We start from the raw sequence: 23198 nt of genomic DNA on the forward strand, positions 1-23198 counted from the left end.
GACCCGCTAAAGTCAATGGGTCCGTGCCTGCATGGACGGCACACGTAGCATGCCCGTGTTCAGCACGTACCGTCCATGTGCGTTTTTAAACGAACGATGTTGTTTTTTTTGTTTTTTTTTGTTAAATGTCAGTCTACTTACCTTTTTTCTGCTGTTCTCAGTCATCATCCCTTTGGCGCTCGGTCTGTATCTTCCCCTGTCGCATACTCACCGATCCCCGATCATCAGCACGGCGAAGAACAGCTGTTCTAAAGATACGTGGCTTCAATTAATTTGAAAATGCCGGCCGCTCATTAATCAATCTACTATTCCCTGCTTCCTCCGCCCACAGGCGCCTATGATTGGTTGCAATTAGACACACCCACACGCTGAGTGACAGCTGTCTCACTGCAACCAATCACAGCCGCCGGTGGGCGGGTATATACTTTGCAGTAAAATAAATAATTATTCAATTAAAAAAACGACGTGCAGTCCCCCCCCAATTTTGAAACCAGCCAGGGTAAAGCCATATGGATAAAGGCTGGTATTCTCAGGATGGGGAGCTCCATGTTATGGGGAGCCCCGCAGCCTAAAAATATCAGCCAGCAGCCGCCCAGAATTGCCGCATCCATTAGATGCGATAGTTCTGGAACTCTACCCGGATCTTCCCGATTTGTCCTGGTGCGTTGGCAATCGGGGTAATAAGGAGTTAATGGCAGCAACCCATAGCTGCCACTAAGTCCTAGATTAATCATTGCAGGCGTCTATGAGACACCCCCAATGATTAACCTGTAATTTAAAGTTAATAAACACACACAACAAAAAATCCTTTATTTGCAATAAAAAACACTAACAAATACCCTCGTTCACCACTTTATTAAGCCCCAAAAACCCATCTATGTCCGGCGTAATCCACGGAGGTCCCACGTCCCTTCCAGCTCTGCTACATGAAGGTGACAGGAGCAGCAGAAGAACCCCGCCGCTCCTGCCAGATCCACGCAGCAACTGAGGTGAGTAGCGCGATCAGCGATGATGTCACTCAGGTAACTCGCGGCCACCGCTGGATCCTCCAACTGTGTCAGCAAGTCGCCCGAGTGACAGTGATGAAGTCACAGGTGAGTTGCGGTCTCGGGGGGCGGACTCCAGCTGGCCGCGGGTAGCCTGAGTAATGGCAGCGAAAATCATGCTGCTCACTTCAGTCACTCAGGGGATTAACGGTCACCGATGAGTCCTTCACGGGTGACCGCTAATCAGTATGAGACACAGACAGAGCCGCGGTATGACAATGAAGTTGGGTGAAGTTTTGCTGTCAGCCGACATGTATCAACAACAATGAGCATCACACACGGATCATTTCACACGGACATTACGCGTACGCATACACAGCCATTCCACACACACACACGGCATGCATACGCCATCACACGGATGTCATACGTACCGGAGAAACGCCCATAAAAAAAGGAACACGGACCCGAAAAACGGAACGTGAGACACGTACGTTTTTTATGCGGAAGTGTGTTTTAGGCCTTACACGCGGTCAGTGAGTCACTGAGACTGATCTCCTGTGCTGCTGTACACAAGTATAGTAGTACATGGAGATCAGTGATCAAAGTGAGAAAAAGTCATGTCCCACAGTGGGAAAAAGTGAAAAAAATAAAAAAAAGTACATAAAATGAGCAAAAAGGTTAAAAAAAACCTCATAAAAAAGTGCACTCAAATTACAAAAACTCTTTTCATCACTAATCATGCAACTTTTGTGTTCAAACGAAAATAAACAAGAAAACATACATATAATTGGTATTGCCACTTCCAGATTGATCCGATGTATAAAAAAGTCACATTACTTATTCTGTGCTGCAAATACCGTAAAAAAATAAATAAAAAACGCGCCATAAATAGCATTTGTTCAATATACTGACACACACAACAGGAAATAAAAAGCGATCAAAAAGTCATATGAAAAAAAAAATCTAGAAATGAAGACGCCCAGCTGTCCCAGAAAAACAAGGACTAATATGTCTCATTCGAAAAAAAAATAAAACAGTTACAGCTCTGAGAATATGACACTGCAAAAACGAATTTTTCTAAAATATAGATTTTAGTGTATAAAAGTAGCAAAGCATAAAAAGCTCTGTAAATTTTGGTATCACTATAACCGTAGTTACCCGAAGAATAAATTGTTCTCATCACTTTTCCCACACAGTAAACTGCTCAAAAAATTGTATAAAAAACAAATGTGAATTGCTGTTTTTTAATTCTTCATCTCTAAAATCTGAATAAAAAGCGATCAAAAAAATGTTATGTTCTGCAAAATGCAGAGACTTCTATAGGAAATTGGGGATCATCACAGCATCACAGGATCTCCTGTGTCATTATTTTTACATTGTCCTGAGGAAGGGGGCAGAGACCCCTGAAAGGTGTAGACTTTGTTAATGTTCCCAAATAAATGACTTGGGCTAATAATTCTTTGGATTGAATGGTGACTAGTGCGGCGATGATCCCCGATTACCTATAGAAGTCTCTGCATCCATTTTACGGGTCCGCAGCTGTCTCCTCCAGCGTTATACTTCAATAGGTGTTGTGACTTCTCACAACATCTATAGGTGAGTGCACCCTATTAATCCTTTCACTGTTTTTATCAGTTAAGACCCTATGCGCCTTTTCTTTCCTCCACAGTCCTTGAATTCATGTTCTCCAAAATGACCCCCAAAATTTCTCCAACTCTTTGCGCAAAAAAATAAACCTCCATACAGCCCTCTTTACTAATAAATAAAAAAGTTACAGCTCTCAGAACATTGTGACAGAAAAACTTTATTGTAAAAAAAGCAATTTTACTGTGTGATAGAAGCAAAACAAAAAAAATATAAATCTTTTATTTCTGAAATTGCACCAACCTGCAGAACTATTTTTCCACTGCTGTCTATTTCTTCATTCTGCCTCCCAAAAAGCGGAGTAAGTCTCTTTATCCTGCGCCCTCCGCTGACCGTTAAGTCAGGGGTTTCCGTGTAAATCCCAAGAAAGTGATTCAGACCAAACCCCTGTTGGAACCACTCACTCTAATGAGGTAGATGGAGACTCTTTGGACTCCATCTGGTCTCTGTTCTGGCAGTGTCCCATCATTTTAGGTGTCTTTCTAGTGCACAAACATGGACACCAGCAAAATATACTCCAAATGGAATGCAAGGCGTCTCTATTTGCCTCATTAGAATGAGAGGTTCCATCAGCGGTTTCGTCTGATGGAAGTAATCAGTGCAGAACACAATAATGTGATCCCAACCTTATACTGAAAGCGATCAAAAATGTTATGTACCCCAATATGTTACCAATAAAACACCTAACTTATTCCGCACAAACCAAGCCCCAACTCAGGTCCATCATCTGCCAGTGGAAATATCGGGGGGTCCCACAGTAAAATAAAGACTCTGGGAAAGCGATATGGTTCCCAACCCTGAAATAAAATCCAGTGATGTCTGCACTCCCAAATCTAAATGCCACCATCCTTTTGAGCCCCCTGTGCCTAAACCCCAGTAAGTGACCAAGTGTGGGGCATTATTGTAGTGGGGAGAAGCACAAACTGGGCATAATATATGGAGATGGAGATGCTGCAGTATATGGGGGCAAAATGTATGGGCACTAAACTGGCTTATTTGTAATTCTTAAAAAAAAAAAAAAAGTGTGGCGTGGATGCTACAAAATAGTCACTGCAGCTAGAAATAAATTATTTAAGAGGTACAATTTCTACAATTGAGGTCACTTTGGGGGTGTTTCTTCTGTTCTGGCACCTTATGGGCTGTGCACGTGTTGACTGCAAACAATTTTTGAACAAAGCAGGCTGGAGGCACTCACCGATTCAACGTTGCTTTATTCGAGTATACAAAAGACAGACATTGGGGGGAGGTGAGGGGAAGGAAGCATGCTGGACAACGGCACCATTTCGCACCACTAGGGGCGCCTGTTGTCCAGCGTGCTTCCTTCCCTTGCCTTTCTTTTGTATACATGCAACATTTAATCTGTGAGTGCCTGCAGCCTGCTTCATTGATGAATTCCTGGATCTAGTTCACTTGGGTGAGCACCGCCAGACTGTTGCACTCCTAATAGTGGTAGAAGTGTGATAGAGTGAAGATACCCAGAGGGAATACTTCTGATTGGCGTGGCTCTCCAGTCATTATAGACATACATTATGGAAGGTCTTTAAACTGACGGCAGGAGTGGTAAGCAGAGCCCAGGTTTCACATCTCTATTTTATATGCAAACTATTTTTACAATAGCTGTGCCCCAAAAGCTGAATAGCGCTTCTTCTTGCTTAGCCCTGCAGTATCGCAAAACAGTAATTTCTGATGACATGTAGGGCATCACCGTGTTCGGGAGAAATAGCGCAATAATTTGTGTGGTCCAGTTTGACCTTTTAACCCTTGTGTAACTGACAAATTTGCAGCTATTAAAAATTACATTTTTACCACTAAAATGTTATATTTGCACTTCCCAATGTTATAAAATTCTGTGAGACACCTGTGGGTTTAAAATACTCACTACACCCCTAGATGAATTCCTTAAGTAGTGACGTTTCCAATATGAGAGTCACTTGTGAGGTTTCTGCTTATCTGGCACCTCAGGTGCTCAGCTAATTTTAGCCACAATCTATTCAAATGGAATTTGCATTCTAAATACCCTGTTGTTGCACGCCATCTGATCCCCCCGTGTACTCAAATAGTAGTGTAGAGCTACATATGTGGTACTGCCACATTCAATAAAAATTGCATAACAAATTATCCTGCCCATTTTCTCATGATACCTTTGTGGGAATTAAATTTTTGAAGCAAAGTAAAATTTGAGCAAAAAAACCCTACTATTTTCATTTCCATGGCCCAATATAATAAAATTCTGTGTAATTTGTGGGTTAAAATACTGATCACACCTATAGATGAATTCAATATAGGGTTGAGTTTGCCAAATGGGATCCCATGTGGGTGTTTCTACATTTTTGGTACCTCAGGGGCTCTGCAAATACATGATCAAATTTGCATTCCAAAAATCAAATAGTGCTGTTCGTTTTCTGAGCCCTGCCATGGCCCAAATTTTAGTTTTTGACCATGTATGTGGTATCACTGAGTTCGAGAGAAATTGTGTATCAATTGCTGAGGTCCATTTTATCCTATTATCAATTGTCAAAATTACAAATCTTTGTCTAAAATAACAATATAATTTTTATATCCATATTTTAAAAAGTTCTGTGAAGCACTTATGCTTAAAAATGCTCAACACACCCCTAAATAAATTCCTTGATGGGTGTAGTTTCCAATGTGGGGTCACTTGTGGGGGGGTTTCTAATGTTTTAGTATCTCAGGGGTCCTGCAAATGCATCATGGTGCCCCACAATATATTTCAGCCAAATTTGCTTTCCAAAATTCCAATAAAGTGGGGTCCACTTTTTGGTGGTACTTTGTTTGTAAAAATGAGACATTTGGTGATAAAGCAATATTTTTGTGAAAAAAAAAAATTCTCAGTATGACGATTACCTGATGTTATCAAATTCTGTGAGGAACCTGTGAGTTCAAAATGCTCACTATACCCCTGGATAAAATCCTTGCATGGGCTAGCTTCCAAAATGTGGTCACATGTGGGGGTTTCTGCTGTTTAGGTACCTTAGGGGCTCTGCAAATGCAACATGGTGCCCGTAATCTATTTAAGCCAAATTTGCTTTCCAAAATTCAAATATAGATCCTTCTGTTGCAATCCATCCCATTTGTTCAAACAGAACTTTTTGACTACATGTTGGGTGTTGCTGCGCTCATTATGTGGTCCACTTTTTGGTTGCACCTTTTGTAAAAGAGAGATATTTGGTGCTGAAGCAATATTTTTGTGAAAGAAATTAACATTTTTAAAATGACGACTTAATGTTATCAAATTCTGTGAAGTATATGTGGGTTGAAAATACTCACTAAACTGGATAAAATCGTTTTGGGGTCTAGTTTCCAAAATTAGTTTACTTGTGGGGTTTCTGGTGTTTAGGTACCTTAGGGCCCTACAAATGCAACATGGTGCACGCAATCTATATCAGGCAAATTTGTGTTTCAAAATTCAAATGGTGCTTCTTTCCCTTGCAAGCCCTCCATTTTATCCAAACAGAGGTTTCTGACCCCATGTGGGGTATCGGCGTGCTCATCAGATAGTGGATAACAAATTTTGTGGTCTGTTTTTGTGTTATTCTAGTAAAAGTGAATAAATTGAGGCTAATGCAACATTTTTAAGTAATTTTTTTTTTTTAATTTTTCTTTCCACATTGCATTCCCTTGTGAAACACCTGAGGGGATAATAAACTTATTGGATTTGGTTTTGAGCAGTTTGAGGGGTGCAGTTTTTAGAATGGTGTCATGTATTTTCTGTTACCTAGGCCTCTTAAAGTCACTTCAAATGTGATGTGGTCCTTAAAACAATGGTTTTGGTAAATGTTGTTGGGAAAATGAGAAATGGCTGATAAACTGTGAACCCTTCTAAGTCCCTAACAAAATAAAATTATAGTTCCAAAATTGTGCTGATGTAAAGTATACATGTGGAAAATGTTAGTTATTAACTATCTTTTGTGACATAGTTTAAGGGTAGAAAAATGAAAAAATTAAAAATTGTGAATTTTTGATAAATTTCCAATTTTTTCTAAAAAAACCCACAAACAATGTCGTCCTAAATTTACCACTATCATAAAGTACAATATGTCACAAAAAAATCTCAGAATTACTAAGATCTGTTGAAGCGTTCCAAAGATACTATATTACAAAGTGACTGGTCAGAATTGTAAAATTTGGCCTTGTCAATTAAGTCAAAATTGGCTCCGTAATTAAGAGGTTAAAAAAGCTATACATTTGGGATTAAAATCAATTTTAGTTTCAGGCCACCCCCGTTAGTCTGTGGGTCAGCACAATTATGGTTATTCCAAAATTATTTATTTTTCTTTCTGTTTTGCTAGTTTTGTACAATAATTACACTGAAGAAAAAAACAATTTGTTTTGTGCCACCATATTCCGAGAGCCCTATGCTTTACAATATTCTGTCAGCAGTGACATCTAAGGACTTATTCTTTTCTTGATAATTAGTGGTACCATTTTTTGGAAAGTAATATGACTTTTTAGTTACTTTTCATTACACTTTCTTTGAGGTGGAATATATAAAGAAATGACTTTTTTTCCTTTTATTTAAACACTGTTCATTATTAGGGATTATCGAATAGCAAAATATCCGCTTTGACGGATATCCGACGAATAGGTCACCGCTATTCGAGTATTTGATGTGCAATGTAAGTTTATGGGAAACCAGAATAATTCCCGTTGGAGCGGGCGGGAGCGAGCGGGCTGGAGAGAGCAGGAGCAGGCGGGAGCGGGTGCGAGCAGGAGCGAGAGAGAGAAAAAAAAATATGCATCCTCACTTTTGTGCAGACTCCCGGGAGACATCAAAACACTGTAGGACCTGACGCTGATCAGCTGATGCGGTCACCTGACTGCATCACTTGATCACCAGGTGACCGCATCAGCTGATTACCGGCAGCTCTTGGAGCGATGGATTGGGAGAGATGCACTTCACTTTGCAGTGTTTGTGCAGCAGCTTATCTCTGCTTGTACATTCACTGCAAAGCGAAATTGAAAGAAAACAGAGAAAAAAAAAATAGCATACTCACTTCTGTGCAGGCTCCCGGGACACGTCCCATCGCTGCAGGACCTGTCGGTGATCAGCTGATGTGGTCATGTGACTGCATCACCTAATCACCATGTGACCACATTAGCTGATTATCGGCGGCTCCTGGAGCAATCGGATGGGAGTCTGCACAGAAGTGTGTAGTTTTTTTCTACTGATGTATCAGCTGATTGTATAAACAGCTTTTATACAATCAGTTGATGTGTGATGTGATTCACGTCCTTGAACCTGACACATCATCTGATATCTTTGCCTTCCAGCAAACCGATCAGATGATACTCGATCCGGATTGGACATCGTGGGACCCAGAACTATGGCGAAGGAGAGTTTTTTATTTCAATAAAGATGGCGTCACTAATTGTGTTTTGTTTTATTTCTAATAAAAATATTTTTCTCTGTCTTGTGTTTTTTTTTTATCTTTACTAAAAATTCATGGTGGGCATGTCTAATACTGGCATGATACCATTAATTTTGGGCTTAGGGCCAGCTGATAATACCCAGCTGGCCCTAACCCCATTATTACCCAGCGAGCCACCCATACCAGGGTTGCTGGAAGAGTTGGATACGGCGCCGAAAGATGGCGCTTCTAAGGAAGCGCCATTTTCTAGGGGGGCTGCGGACTGCAATTCGCAGTGGGGGGCCCAGAAAGCTTGGGCCAACCTGCACTGCGGATTCCAATCCCCATCTGTCTAGTTGTACCTGGATGGACACAAAAATTGGGCGAAGCCCATGTTGTTTTTTTGTTTTTTTTTTTAAATTATTTCATGAAATAATTAAAAAAAGGGCTTCCCTATATTTTTGGTTCCTAGCTGGGTACAAATAGGCAGCTGGAGGTTGCAGGCAGCCCTTACCTGCCTGCTGTACCTGGCTAGCATACAAAAATATGGCGAAGCCCATGTCGATTATTTTTTTAAATTATTAAAAAATTAAAAAAAAACCCCGAACCCTTGGGTTTGGGGTAAAAAAAAAAATGCGTGGGTTCCCACTACATTTTCTATTGCTAAGGGTAACCCAAGCAGCTACTGGCTGCTAACCCCTAATACATGGTGTTATCTTCACTGGCAATGGAAAATCCAGGGAAGCCCTTTTTTCAAGTTTTTTTTCCAAAAAACTAAAAAAAAATGGGAAACCTGAATAATTTCAAGTTGGACCTAACGGTGAGCTGTGGTGACTGAGGAAAGGCTGAAATGGATGGGAAAAGGCAGAAACAGTATGGACACAGCCTGTAGAAGGTGCGTGACTGCATTATATTGTCAAATTAAATAGTCAAATAAGCCTTTTGTGGATATACAGTGTTGAGTAGGTATATAATATTCTTTGTAGGCATTTTAATATATAAAATAGTTAATATTTTATGACAATCTGTAGAAGTGTTTAGTCATGAGCATTAAGGCTCAGAGCTGAATACATTCTTATTTTTATTTTTTCTATTATTAAGATATCCTTATATTAGTCACTGCTGTCACCTTTTATTTGTAGCTGCCCAGATCCCAAATATTAAATCTACCCTTGTAAATATGAAGAAACCTGAGTGTTTGAATATACAAAATGTTATTGTAATCCTAGTGATACCATAATAGGGGAAATAAATTAAAAATCTTATTAAATTTCTTAAGCATTTGTTGAAACTCCAACATCTTAAGAAAGCCTGTTTGTATTTCTAAAGAGTATGGCTATTGCCTCTTCAGCTAGTCACTTATCCCAAAAGACTTGCCTCTGAATTTTGGGTCTAATTTGTTTAAAATAATTACACAAGGCTTACAATGTCTTCAGGAGTCTTTAATAAACTGTTCTCTACTTCAAGCATATGTTTTACATGATGCACATTTCCAAAGGTTGTGACTTCATATTAATAGTCTGATATGCCAGAAATGTCAGCTTTAATCATTTTTACTAAGATGATCATGAATTACATTTGGCAAGATATTCATGGTAGTCTTTTCTCTAATGTGAGTTTATATTCTCTTGGTGGATTGTTATTACTCATAAATTTCTATGTCTCTACTCAATACATTTTATGAAAGTAATTCAACTATGAAAATGTTATCTCTAGGCACTATTGACATATGTATGAATATGAAATACAAGTTAGTTCTATGCACAACTTACTATATAGCTAAGTTCTTCTAAAAAGAAGAATAGATTAGTAGGAGTTATTGGAAAACTCTGTGTTAAACATCATAACTTAAACCATCTTCTCAAACAACTTCTATGAGATAAGTCCTAAATTTTGATTTGTGACAACTATTTTTATTTTAAACAGAAATGAGCACAAGGGCTAATGCAGCATTTTATAATTTTCATTGTTTAAATATTTAAACACATTTTCCTTGCTGAGATTTATCCAAATGTTTCAATTTTAAAATTGAAGAAAAAATGATTGTGTTTTAAAGAGTTTTTTTTTATAAAAGTGGATGAACAGGAGTTAAAAAACATTATGATTGATTGCTCTCAGTGAGAGAAACAAAATTAAAATTTTGTAGTTGTGATAGCTAACACGGTACCAAAACCTTTTTCTTTTAGCTAAAAAACCATTATGTCACGCTACTCTAGTGGGGGCTCTGAAACTAGCTGGAGAGACAGGTCCAATATGCAATAAGCATACAAACCCACTATAGAATGATAGAATACAATGGAGTAGTCAGCGAGCCAAGTCAGTATCAGGATGTCTCGTCAATACCAAGGAAAAAGCAAGTTGTGGTTGGGTGGAAGCCAGGGGTCAGATGCCAGGAAGTCTAGTAAATGACAGAAGGGAGAAATGGAGCCGAAGTCAGTTATAGGGAGGTCAAAACTACATGCAGGGGCGAAGAAGTCACAGGAGGGTACAGGGGTCAGATGGACAGGGTAGAGGAGACACAGGACAGAATCGGGGAACGGGATGGACAAGCGGTACAGGGAGGACACAGGTCAGGACAAGGTAGCTGCGAGAAAGGACGGATCAGAGTACACTCACGGAAGCCAGACACGCAGCCTGCAGAGCAGGACTATTACTAGCAGCGTTCCGGAGGTAGCAGCACCAAGATATGGTGGCATGACCTCCGGAACAAGGCAGAATGGAACAAGCCCCTCCAATGAGACCAATACCACTGGAAAAACGATACATGCTACAGCTCAACAGTGACTGGGCCAAGCATAGATCATGACACATTAATTATTCTTTCCAGAAGCAGTGTCCCACCAGTCTATAGGCTCATTTCCTTCAGCAGAGCTGAGAAGTAGATTTTCTAATCCTGTTCAGGATCTTTAAATACAACTGTTAATTGAGTAATGAACAGAACTGAGTGTATCCCAGAGCTGGCAGCTATAACCTATACTATAGTTTTTTTCCCCCCGTTACCACAATGATTATATCTCCTACTGGGATTTAAGAGAAGTGGTACACAATCAGCCAGAGCTCTATAATACTGCAGAACATTTTCCCAGTCAAGTGGTTTCTTCTAAGATCACGCTCTTCAGTTTGCCTGATAGGTGTTGAACATCACAGGAGAAAAAACAGCCATACTTACTATGGCAAAACATAAATATACACCAGGATGCAGCAGACCCCATAATAAAGGTGGGGACAGCACAGGAGCAAAATACTAATGAAACAACCATAAACAAAACCAACAAACATCCTTGGGGGGTTGACTAGTATTCCAAATGCAGACATGTCTTCCGAGGGTGCCATTCACACCATTATGTGAGATGCACCACTATCTGGATAACAGCCTATTACCAATGCCTCTAGTATTAAATCATGTTGGGGCCCAGTACCATAAGTACATTCCACAGGACAGACACTTGATATGTGTTGATTAATGCTTTGGAATTATAACAGGAGAGTTAAAAATTCAAACAAACAAAAGGAGTTACAACCCATTAGGCTAAGGTCACATGACGAGTAAAATGGAGAGAGTGGAATGCGATAAAAAAAAAAATCGCATTCCACGCGGACTCATGTTACTCTATGGGGGTCAATCCCATGTGTAATTTTTTTCTCAGCCCTAAGCAGACTGGGAAAACAATTGCAGCATGCTATGGGTGGAATCCGATTTGTTTTCACTTGCACCCATACAAGTCTATGGATGTGAGAGAAACATCGTACATTACACCAAAGTGCAGTGGGATATACGCATCAGCTGATAATGAAGGAGATGGGGAGGTTAGTCTCTCCCTATCCTCCGTAGCTGTGTTATGATCACAGGATTGCAGCACAGTGGCATGACACTCGGCTTACACTCACAGCAGAGCGGAAGCTGAGGGTCATTAACATAACGCATCTGATGCTCTCGCATTGGATGCTAAATGCCTGTATGTCCTTAGCCTTAGGCGGGCTTTGCACGTTGTGACATCGCAAGCCGATGCTGCGATGTCGCACGCGATAGTCCTCGCCCCCGTCGCAGGTGCGATATCGTGTGATAGCTGGCGTAGCGAAAATTATCGCTACGCCAGCTTCACATGCACTCACCCGCCCTGCGACCGTCGCTCTGGCCGGCGACCCGCCTCCTTCCTGAGGGGGCGGGTCGTGCGGCGTCATAGCGACGTCACACGGCAGTCGGCCAATAGCGGCGGAGGGGCGGAGATGAGCAGGATCTAAACATCCCGCCCACCTCCTTCCTTCCGCATATCCTGCGGAAGCCGCAGTGACGCCGGTAGGAGATGTTCCTCGCTCCTGCGGCTTCACACACAGCGATGTGTGCTGCCGCAGGAACGAGGAACAACATCGGACCGTCGCATCAGCGTAATTATGGATTACGCCGACGCTGCACCGATGATACGATTACGACGATTTTGCGCTCGTTAATCGTATCATCTAGGCTTTACACAGTACGATATCGCATGCGATTCCGGATGTGCGTCACTTTCAATTTGACCCCACCGACATCGCACCTGCAATGTCGTAGTGTGCAAAGCTCGCCTAAGAGTTCGGTTCCACTTGCGTTTTGCATGGACGAGAACAATCCGATAAAACATCGGACTGCACTCGCATCAGTGCAAAACTGTAGGGTACTGTTCATCTGTGATTGATTTCTTATGCTATAGCGGCATGCGGGATGAATCGCAGCATGCTACGTTTGGCAACAAGTCTCGGCTCACGCACCCCCATACAAGTCTATGGAAGCGTGTGAAACATCGCACTGCACTCGCATGTAACCTGAGTGCAGTGCGATATACGAAGAGACAGGCAGTGGAGGAGATGGAGGAAAGTGCTCTCTCCCTTTTTTGTCCGCACCTGTGATGCGATTGCAAGATTACATCACAGTCAAAAGACCCTTGGCTGACGCTCGCAGCAGGGGTTCATTAGCATATCGCTTCCGATGCTCTCGCATTGGTAGCTATACGCTAGTGGAACCATACCCTTAGAGGGAGAGTAGTCAGGGCCTGGTTAAAACTACACATTTGCAAATGTTACTTTGAAATTAATAAGTTATCCAGTGCTGTGCTCTCTAGCCTGATAAGGGTCTTTATGAGAGAATCCCCTTTAAGGTACTGTCACACATAACGAGATCGCTAGCGAGAGCGCAGATGAGTCACCATTTTGGTGACGCAGTAGCGATCCCGTTAGCGATCTCGTTATGTGTGACACCTACCAGTGATCAGGCCCCTGCTGTGAGATCTCTAGTCATTGCAGAATGGTCCAGGTCATTTTCTTCAAAGGCGATGTCCTGCTGGGCAGGACACATCGCTGTGTTTGACACTGTGTGACAGGGTCACAGTGACTGCTGAGATCGTTATACAGGTCGCTACTGCGACCTGTATTGTTCCTGAATCGCTGGTAAGATCTGACTGTGTGACATCTCACCTGCGACCTCCCAGCGACTTACCTGCAATCCCTATCAGGTCGCATCGTTTTCGGGATCGCTGGTAAGTCGTTGTGTGTGACTGGGCCTTTACTCTTCATTCCCCAGAATTTAAAAATAGAGTTTCCAAACCAGGCAACCATTGTGAATATAAATTTGTGCACTATATCTGAATTGATCTTAATTTACCTATTGTGATTCAAAAATTATTAATGAGTTCATTGATCCAGCTTTATACTTTATTAGAGAAATCCTATTAAATCAGCTGCATGCATTTTGTTCTACTAGAGCACATTGTACTTAGCAATTCATGATTCATAGCCATTCCCCACTATGCCTAGCTTAGGAGTGCCAGTGAATACCGTGAAAAGCAAGGCACTGAAACTGCTTCTCTATAGAAAAACTATCTTTATTGGTCCCAGCATACACCCAAGAAAAATACAAAAGCCAAAGCAGGACCTTTATCAAGCCATTAAAAGGTGTAAAATGGCTTTAAAAATTCACTGCATTGTTCAAAACGTTGCATTTGTTTTGTATTTTCCTTCGGTGTATGCTGGGACTAGAGTTAAGCGAGTACCGTAATATTCATATTCGCTATACTCGTGACGAGTACTTTGTAATACTCTTGTATTCGTTCCGAATAGCTAGTACAATGCAAGTCAATGGGAAATGCGAGTAATTTTCTGCTGGAGTCCAGCAGAAAATTACTTGCATTTCCCAATCAGCAGAAAATCACTCGCATATCCCATTGACTTGCATTGTACTCGTATATTTGTTCCGAATAGCGAGTACAATTCAAATCAATTGATTACAAAATACTTGTTAGGAGTATCACGGTATAAATATTTCAATACTCGCTCAACTCTAGCTGGGACCAATATAGATAATTTTTCTATAGAGAAGGAGTTTTGGTACCTTGGATTTCATGGTATTCACTGTAACTTTCCAGCCAAATGGAAAGTTGTACCAAGTAGCACGAACAGTGGAGTGGTGAATGCAATACAGCTGTATATATGTAGCTTAGGAGTGCAAGTGGTGCTCTTAGCTAATACTATGATCAAGTTATGAATGGATCTACTTTTTTCCAAGGAAGTCCACTAGTGTGGAATGTATATGTTTAATTCCTTTAACATTACACTTTTTTACATAAAAGAACATTAATTATTAGTCACTATATAGAATATATTTTACACCAGTCAAATATTTGGAATATGGATGGATTATGAAAAGGGTAGTTACAACCCATATATATTTACTGACCCATTCACACATTTGGAACATTTTCTAATACACCAGGCATATTAAATAAGATCACATTTTGTCTCGAATTTTTATGGTTATATTATGTTATTGTAAAAAAAAAGGCTTCTACCATCTGTGTCATGCTATAATATTCAATGCAAAAACATATTTTAACTTTCAGGTTTACATCAGTAAAACATGAGATAAAAGTGATTTAATGGCCACCATCTGGCCAGAGTGTAAGACATCTGTGGCATTTTGCTTTTGCTTCAGGTACATATTAGTATCAAGAATTTAAGTGCTGTTTGTATAATCCCCGATAAAGGGATTTTATTTTTTTCTGTAAGAGCTTTAGCTTTCTTTATTTCTAACTTTTCATCTTCTAGAATTGTTCAAAGATGAACTGTCCCAATCTGTCAGATCTTTTTACAATAAAGAAAAAAAATGAAACGGTAGAATTGCTTTGGAAAAAATAAGCAATAAAACATATTTGGTTTCAGTTAGATTTTTTTAAACAAGTAATTTTTTGCTTCTAACCATTATTCGATAAAGATTATGGTATAAACGTAATCATATCTGCAAATACTTCTGTTCAGTTGAACTGTATTACTTGTAATATTTGCTGGAATGTAAGGATTATTGAGAACATAATTCATACTACAGAAGCCTTAATTGTACTGAATTTCATTAATTTTTTTAAAACACACATTGAAATATTTTCTACAAGAACTATTAAATGTCTTTTCCAGTATATTTTATGTCATTAATGTAATAAATATAATGTAATTAAAATAATAACAGCCAGAAATAATTTAATGCCTTGATAGTGCTGCCATACATGTACTGTGGCTATAAACCATAGAGAACAGGCTCAGGAACTGAGTCCGCTCTGAGCAGTGCGGGTACCAGATGTGTTACAAAGCAAGAACGAAAAGTAACTGATATGATCTGAACAAGCACTGCCTTTATATGCTCATCCTCTTCAATGCCACTGTCAGAAGGCTTCCAACATAGCAGATGTAATATCTGACATCCATTGGTACACAGCATGATGTGATGATGTGGTGCAGATTGGTTGCCATGACAGCCAAGGACTTACTGATGACTGAAGAGATCATGAAATTTACAATACATTGAAAAAAATTGTAGTTTCACAGTGTGTTGAATATACAATCACAAAATCACATGTCTAAGTCTCTGGGGGACCTAATAATTAATGTAAAAAATAAAACAATACATATTTTTTAAAAAAGATAATCCCCCTAAAATACATAAAGTTTTCAATCACCCTCTTTATTCCAAAAATAAATAGCAAAAAAAAATAAATATATATATTGCCTAAATGAACAAATTCATAAAGTATTTGTTCTAAAATGTGACTTCTGAAATAGAAAAAGCAAAATATCAGAATTGCGGTGTTTTGTTTGCTACATTTCTTTTAAAAAAAAGCCGTAAAATGTGATGAGAACATATTATATACTCAAAAATGTTATAAAACCCCCCCTAGATCTTATTCTGCAAAAAAATAAGCCCTCATACAGGTCCGTTGATAGAAGAGTAAAGTTGGATTCACATCCGCCATTGTTATTTCCAGACAAGATTTCTTAAAAACACTGGATGAAAAATGATGGAGGCGATGATTCCATTGCTTGCGATGAAATTGTTCCCACATGCCTATTGTATCAGTTGTAAAACCAGACATATTCACAACTAGAAGCAGGATCACAACGTATCATATTATGTGTTCTAGTCTGGATCAGCACCTGGGAATAAATCGAGAAAACACCTCTTGGCAACTGATGTCTATTTATATCAGCTGTGCTATGAGTGAATTGCATCAGGTCTGATAATCTAAGTCCTATGAAACAAAAAAGTGTAGATACCGCCTAAAAAAATATTTTGAGTCTTCGGAAATGGCAACGCAAACCATTTTTATTTTTTACAAAAGTTCAGAATTTTGTTTCATCCACAAAATTAAATTAAAAAAACCTTATCAGTTTGATATCAATGTAATAATACTGATCTGAGTAATTACAGTGACAGGTAATGCTTACCATACAATGAATTCTGTAAATACAAAAAATCCAATATGATTTCATTAATACCATCATACTGCAATTTTGATTATCAGATAAAAATGTTGCATATAAATCCAAAGAGTGGTTTAATTTTTATAAATGTATTTGTAATATTTTTCAGTATTCTGGATTTCACACAGAGAGATCAGAGTCAGATCACGACAGTCAATGGGGTGGCAGCCCTTTAACAGACACAGCTTCACCCCAACTAATAGATCCTATAGAAAGGCCAAGCTCCCAACAACACGATGTCTCATGTGCATATCGCCAGTATCCTGATCGAAATGCTTTGTGTTTTGGATTTACCCTTGACCATTCAAGATTAAGTGATGAAAGACACCATCATGGTCAATCCTGTGAAAGTGGCAGATGTGAAGCTGGTAGATACTTTCTAGGTAGTCCACAAGCGGGAAGAGAGAACTGGTGGGGTTCAAGATCAACTGTGCCTGTGCCTAAGTCATCTCCTGAAAGCAGAGATGGATATGAGACAGCAATGCCACATATAACTTCTGTTCACAGAGTACATGGTAAGGAACTTTAGAAAATTTCATTTATGGTTTACATGCAGATGTAACAGAATAGTATGAATAGTATGACAAGTTCATCTAGTGGAAACTACGTTTGAAAATCCCACAATAATATAGTATTATGTGACTGGTATGTTGAAGGTACATGATTTTTAATAACATATAATGCTAGAGTCATTCTTACTAAAATATAGGAAATACTTGTTCAAAATATTGTTTTCATTTTGAAATTATGAGTGACATTATATATGTGAAAGATTTTATCTTTTGGTGGCTTTGAGTTCTGTTACATTAGTTGTCTGAATAGAATAAAGCCATATCTAAAAGAATAGAGCAGCTCACCCATACTGCATCTTGCGATGACTGCAGGAACCACAGAAATTTGCCGCCGTCATGTACGGAAATAGAAAAGTCCAACCTTCTAGTGCTTTTAAAATTTAAAATGCCTATTTCATTATTTATGAGCCATAAAAATTGTAATACAGTGTAGCTATTGCCAACCTGGTCTTGGTTAACCTTTAAAAAAGGCATAAGGGTTTTAAAATGTAACATCGCCTGGAATCTCATAGAAGGGTACCCCACACACGACTCCCCACCCCCCCCTCATTAGCTATAACAAAGATTTACTAATAATGGAAGGCTCTGGTCAATCCAGCCCTTTGCACAAGTTGACTTGGTTGGCATGTAATGATATATTTCTTCTGTAATGACTTCTGCTTGTCATATGAACCACTGCCCACAGTGTGCGCTAGTTACAGCAGCTAACCACTTTATATTTTGGAAGCTGAATCTTTGGTGATTATCCAATATATAGCTAAAATTTACAAAAATGTTTATCCTGCTAAATTAATCTTTTTTAAATTATTTTTTCTAATAGTGTTGTAAATACAGTTAGGTCCAGAAATATTTGGACAGTGACACAATTTTCGTGAGTTGGGCTCTGCATGCCACCACATTGGATTTGAAATGAAACCTCTACAACAGAATTCAAGTGCAGATTGTAACGTTTAATTTGAAGGTTTGATCAAAAATATCTGATAGAAATTGTAGGAATTGTACACATTTCTTTACAAACACTCCACATTTTAGGAGGTCAAAAGTAATTGGACAAATAAACCAAACCCAAACAAAATATTTTTATTTTCAATATTTTGTTGCGAATCCTTTGGAGGCAATCACTGCCTTAAGTCTGGAACCCATGGACATCACCAAATGCTGGGTTTCCTCCTTCTTAATGCTTTGCCAGGCCTTTACAGCTGCAGCCTTCAGGTCTTGCTTGTTTGTGGGTCTTTCCGTCTTAAGTCTGGATTTGAGCAAGTGAAATGCATGCTCAATTGGGTTAAGATCTGGTAATTGACTTGGCCATTGCAGAATGTTCCACTTTTTTGCACTCATGAATTCCTGGGTAGCTTTGGCTGTATGCTTGGGGTCATTGTCCATCTGTACTATGAAGCGCCGTCCGATCAACTTTGCGGCATTTGGCTGAATCTGGGCTGAAAGTATATCCCGGTACACTTCAGAATTCATCCGGCTACTCTTGTCTGCTGTTATGTCATCAATAAACACAAGTGACCCAGTGCCATTGAAAGCCATGCATGCCCATGCCATCACATTGCCTCCACCATGTTTTACAGAGGATGTGGTGTGCCTTGGATCATGTGCCGTTCCCTTTCTTCTCCAAACTTTTTTCTTCCCATCATTCTGGTACAGGTTGATCTTTGTCTCATCTGTCCATAGAATACTTTTCCAGAACTGAGCTGGCTTCATGAGGTGTTTTTCAGCAAATTTAACTCTGGCCTGTCTATTTTTGGAATTGATGAATGGTTTGCATCTAGATGTGAACCCTTTGTATTTCCTTTCATGGAGTCTTCTCTTTACTGTTGACTTAGAGACAGATACACCTACTTCACTGAGAGTGTTCTGGACTTCAGTTGATGTTGTGAACGGGTTATTCTTCACCAAAGAAAGTATGCGGCGATCATCCACCACTGTTGTCATCCGTGGACGCCCAGGCCTTTTTTGAGTTCCCAAGCTCACCAGTCAATTCCTTTTTTCTCAGAATGTACCCGACTGTTGATTTTGCTACTCCAAGCATGTCTGCTATCTCTCTGATGGATTTTTTTTTTCAGCCTCAGGATGTTCTGCTTCACCTCAATTGAGAGTTCCTTAGACCGCATGTTGTCTGGTCACAGGAACAACTTCCAAATGCAAAACCACACACCTGTAATCAACCCCAGACCTTTTAACTACTTCATTGATTACAGGTTAACGAGGGAGACGCCTTCAGAATTAATTGCAGCCCTTAGAGTCCCTTGTCCAATTACTTTTGGTCCCTTGAAAAAGAGGAGGCTATGCATTACAGAGCTATGATTCCTAAACCCTTTCTCCGATTTGGATGTGAAAACTCTCATATTGCAGCTGGGAGTGTGCACTTTCAGCCCATATTACATATATAATTGTATTTCTGAACATGTTTTTGTAAACAGCTAAAATAACAAAACTTGTGTCACTGTCCAAATATTTCTGGACCTAACTGTATAAACTCACATGAAATAGTACTTACTATGAGCCTTAAAGGGGTTGTTCATTTTTCAGACAACCCCTTCTCAATCTAAGTGTTTGCCCCCATTAAAATAAAAACACATACACTACACTCTGGTGCAAGCAGTGTTCCAGTGGTATTGGCGCTTGCTCCCCCGTGGCTCACGGGGAGTTGTTGTGTCACATGAGCACTGTATCCAATCAGCACTGGATTCCCTCTCCTCTTCTTCAGACAAATTGATCATCAAGAGGATGTGATAGCTGAAGGTGGGGAGAGGGAAGCTTCACATCACATAAACCCTGGGAGAGCATGTGCCAACACTGTTGGTACGGCACTGGAGATGAGTAGAAGTGTTTTTATTTTAATGTGGGCAAACACTGAGAATAAGAAGGGATTATCCTAGCAGTGGACAACCCCTTTAACTTTGTAATATAGCCAATTAGAAGAGTGCCTCTTTATTTTGAGTTCTAGTTGCATGTACCTATGTTTAGTACATTCCAGTAAATTACAAATTACTGTAAAGCACTGGCAGCAGACAGATTCTTCTTGGCATCTGCAGACAGCAGAATGTCTCAGCTGCAAAGCTTATATTGATTACAATAGAAGCAGTATAGTAGGGCTTTGCTGTCACTTGCAGGTATGTACAACATTATTCTGAGACTTCTCTAAGTGCAGGGGGATGTTGCTAATATACTAGACTGTAAAGTTACATTTTATAGCAAGTATTGCAGTAAATTATTTTATCTGCTTATACTAGGATGTATTCTTTTAATAACTCTGATTTATATAATTAGTTACAATTCTGAATTATTATAACTCTAACATTACAAACAAAAATAAATCATGTTACAAAATTGACACGGGGTGCTATGCTGGCCCTAAGACTGTGGGCTCTGCGCTCTCCCTGACCATGGAGGTATCCTTGATGGTAGGGAGATCCAGGTCACCACCCTAGGCCCTGTCTCCTGTTCAGCTCTATCCTAATTACACCTGCACCACCAACCCCGGGATGGGCAGGACACCAAGTAACCACCTCACAAAGACACAGACAAGGGGATATAACTAAAACACACTCATACTGCAAACAACCACAGAGGAGAGATTCAAAATGGCATCAGAAGGAATATAAAGAGGTAGGGGTAATTCACACCAGGACACACTCAAACAGTGCAGACAACAAGTCGCTGGTCTCCAACAAGAGAAATGCCTCGAACGCCGGGATATCACTACTGCACACAGATTTTATCTTTGGCAGTCTCCTACTAAACTCCTCAACCTTAAATAGGCAGAGACCAACTGGAAATGGTGATTAGCAGCCTGGCTCTCAGAAAAGTAGGGAGCGGTGTAACAACACAGCCGACGCCCAGCCAAGCAGAGCACTTAAGAGAGACCAGGCTGCATGTTGGATTTTGCAATGTTAACAGAGTCCAATGCTGTAGTAGTACCCCGCGTGTGCAGAGCCAGACAGCGCATGACAAGAATAATGACTTCCTCCACAGACTCCTGTTCTCCTCACTGCCTTCTATGCTCAATTCTAAACTTAAAGCTGTCTTCAAATGAAGACAGATTTGCAATATACTGTGGGCAAGTTACAGTTGCTGCCTTTAAGAATTTGTGGAGAGGGGAATGAGAGAAAGAGCAGGGAACACAGCATAGTAAATGAGAGGCACATACAAGCATAGATGCTGCTGCATCTAGCAAGCTTTCTACTTTACCCCAGTGCTGGATTCACAACAACACTGCTTAAAAAGGCTTTATAATGTCTTTCATGCTATACTACAGACAAATAGAGGAATATGATGTTTTTGATTTATTTTTTACATCCCAAAATTTAAACATTAAGTTATTGTGGGATGTTACAAACTGAATGTTGCTTTCTCTTCTTATTTAGGGAGAAATCATTGGGAGGAAGACAGTGTTGTCAGTTCTCCTGACCATGGTTCTGCAAGTGAATCAGGAGATCGTTATCGTACAGAGCAATATCAAAATAGTCACCATGAACCAAGTAAAATTGAGACCCTTATCCGTGCAACTCAACAAATGATAAAAGAAGAGGAAAATAGGCTTCAGCTACGAAAGTCTAGTCCAGATCAGCTAACGCCTGTTAACGGAGCAGCAAAAAGAAATTCAATTTGCTTTGTCAATTACCAACAATCCCAGTTAACGGGAGTTGTGTGCCGTGGCCCATCTGTCTCTAATACGTCTCCATGTGACCATCTACAGCAAAGGGATGGAAAAATGTTGAGTCCAAGAGACAATGAATATGAAAGCAGCCCTACTACTTTGTCCAGGATGAGCAGTCCAAATTCTGAGAGAATTTCAAAAACAGGAGTAACTGTAACAAAAGACTATTTACATACAAATGTGTCTCCTCAGCCAACAGTGGACCATTCCACCTCACCAAACTATTACAATGCTCACCGCCCATATTTTGATAAACATGCTTACACATTTACGGGATATACTCTTGAGCACCTATATGACACTGAATCTCTCCGAAACTATTCAATTGGCTGCAGTGGATCCCATTTTGATGTGACTTCTCATTTACGAATGCAGCAAGACCCTGCTCAAGTGCATAAGGGTACATCAGTAATAATTACAAATGGAAGTTGATGGTTTATTTCATGTTTTATGCTTCATATTGTTTATAGAGAAAAAAAACTTTTTTCACGTCATTATTACCAGCATTCAATGACTTACGCACTGGATGTAAAAGAAGGAGGCAAGGCTTTGATTTTGAACTTTTAGAATTTAGTATGACATATTGGCTGAAATAACGAAGTTCAGAGGACTTTATATATGTCTATGGTAACCAGTCGTGTGGTCTTGAAAAACAAAAATAAGAATGTTAGTGTTACAAGCTACACATTGTTGCTAAGTAGACTTGCATGTAAATAAAGACATTTTCCAAAAAATAAAGCAGAAGTAAAAAAAAACAAAAAAAAACAAAAAACAAAAGAAAACCCCTAAAACTATGCATATAGGACAAGAGGCAACAATGAATGTACAACTTTATGTATACGCAGGCACAAATGCACATCTTTGTATGTCTATAATGATTGCAAAACCAGAATTAGTAACTTTACAGCTCAATAATACATTTGCCTAACCCCTGTTACATTTTCTGTCCTCTTATTACTTGAAGGGTAATTTTTAGTTCCACTATATACTCATAAGATATTGCTTGTTTTTACACACCTAATCAAAAAATAGCCTATATGCCACTACCCTAGAGTTTGTGTAAAAAAAAAATGATAGTCATTGACTGATTTAGATATAAACACAACCAACAGGCATTCATGTTTTTTTCTGTATTTCCTAATTTTCACCATTTTTGTCTTTCATAATTTATTAATTA

The 23198-nt window shown here is 39.5% G+C and overlaps 1 protein-coding gene across 1 annotated transcript in view; it reads left to right on the forward strand.

Annotated features, from left to right (window-relative positions):
• Positions 1–22609, forward strand: part of SIM1 (SIM bHLH transcription factor 1) — a 179581-nt gene extending 156972 nt beyond the window's left edge. The window contains exons 11-12 of the mRNA XM_075338382.1: positions 16890–17295; positions 21729–22609. Of these exons, the coding sequence (XP_075194497.1) occupies positions 16890–17295; positions 21729–22453 (1131 nt within the window). The 3' untranslated portion in view covers positions 22454–22609. The remainder of the gene's footprint in view (positions 1–16889; positions 17296–21728) is intronic.
• Positions 22610–23198: the final 589 nt, after the last annotated feature.

This window comes from Anomaloglossus baeobatrachus, chromosome 3 (assembly GCF_048569485.1).
Source record: "Anomaloglossus baeobatrachus isolate aAnoBae1 chromosome 3, aAnoBae1.hap1, whole genome shotgun sequence".
Classification (NCBI taxonomy): domain Eukaryota; kingdom Metazoa; phylum Chordata; class Amphibia; order Anura; family Aromobatidae; genus Anomaloglossus; species Anomaloglossus baeobatrachus.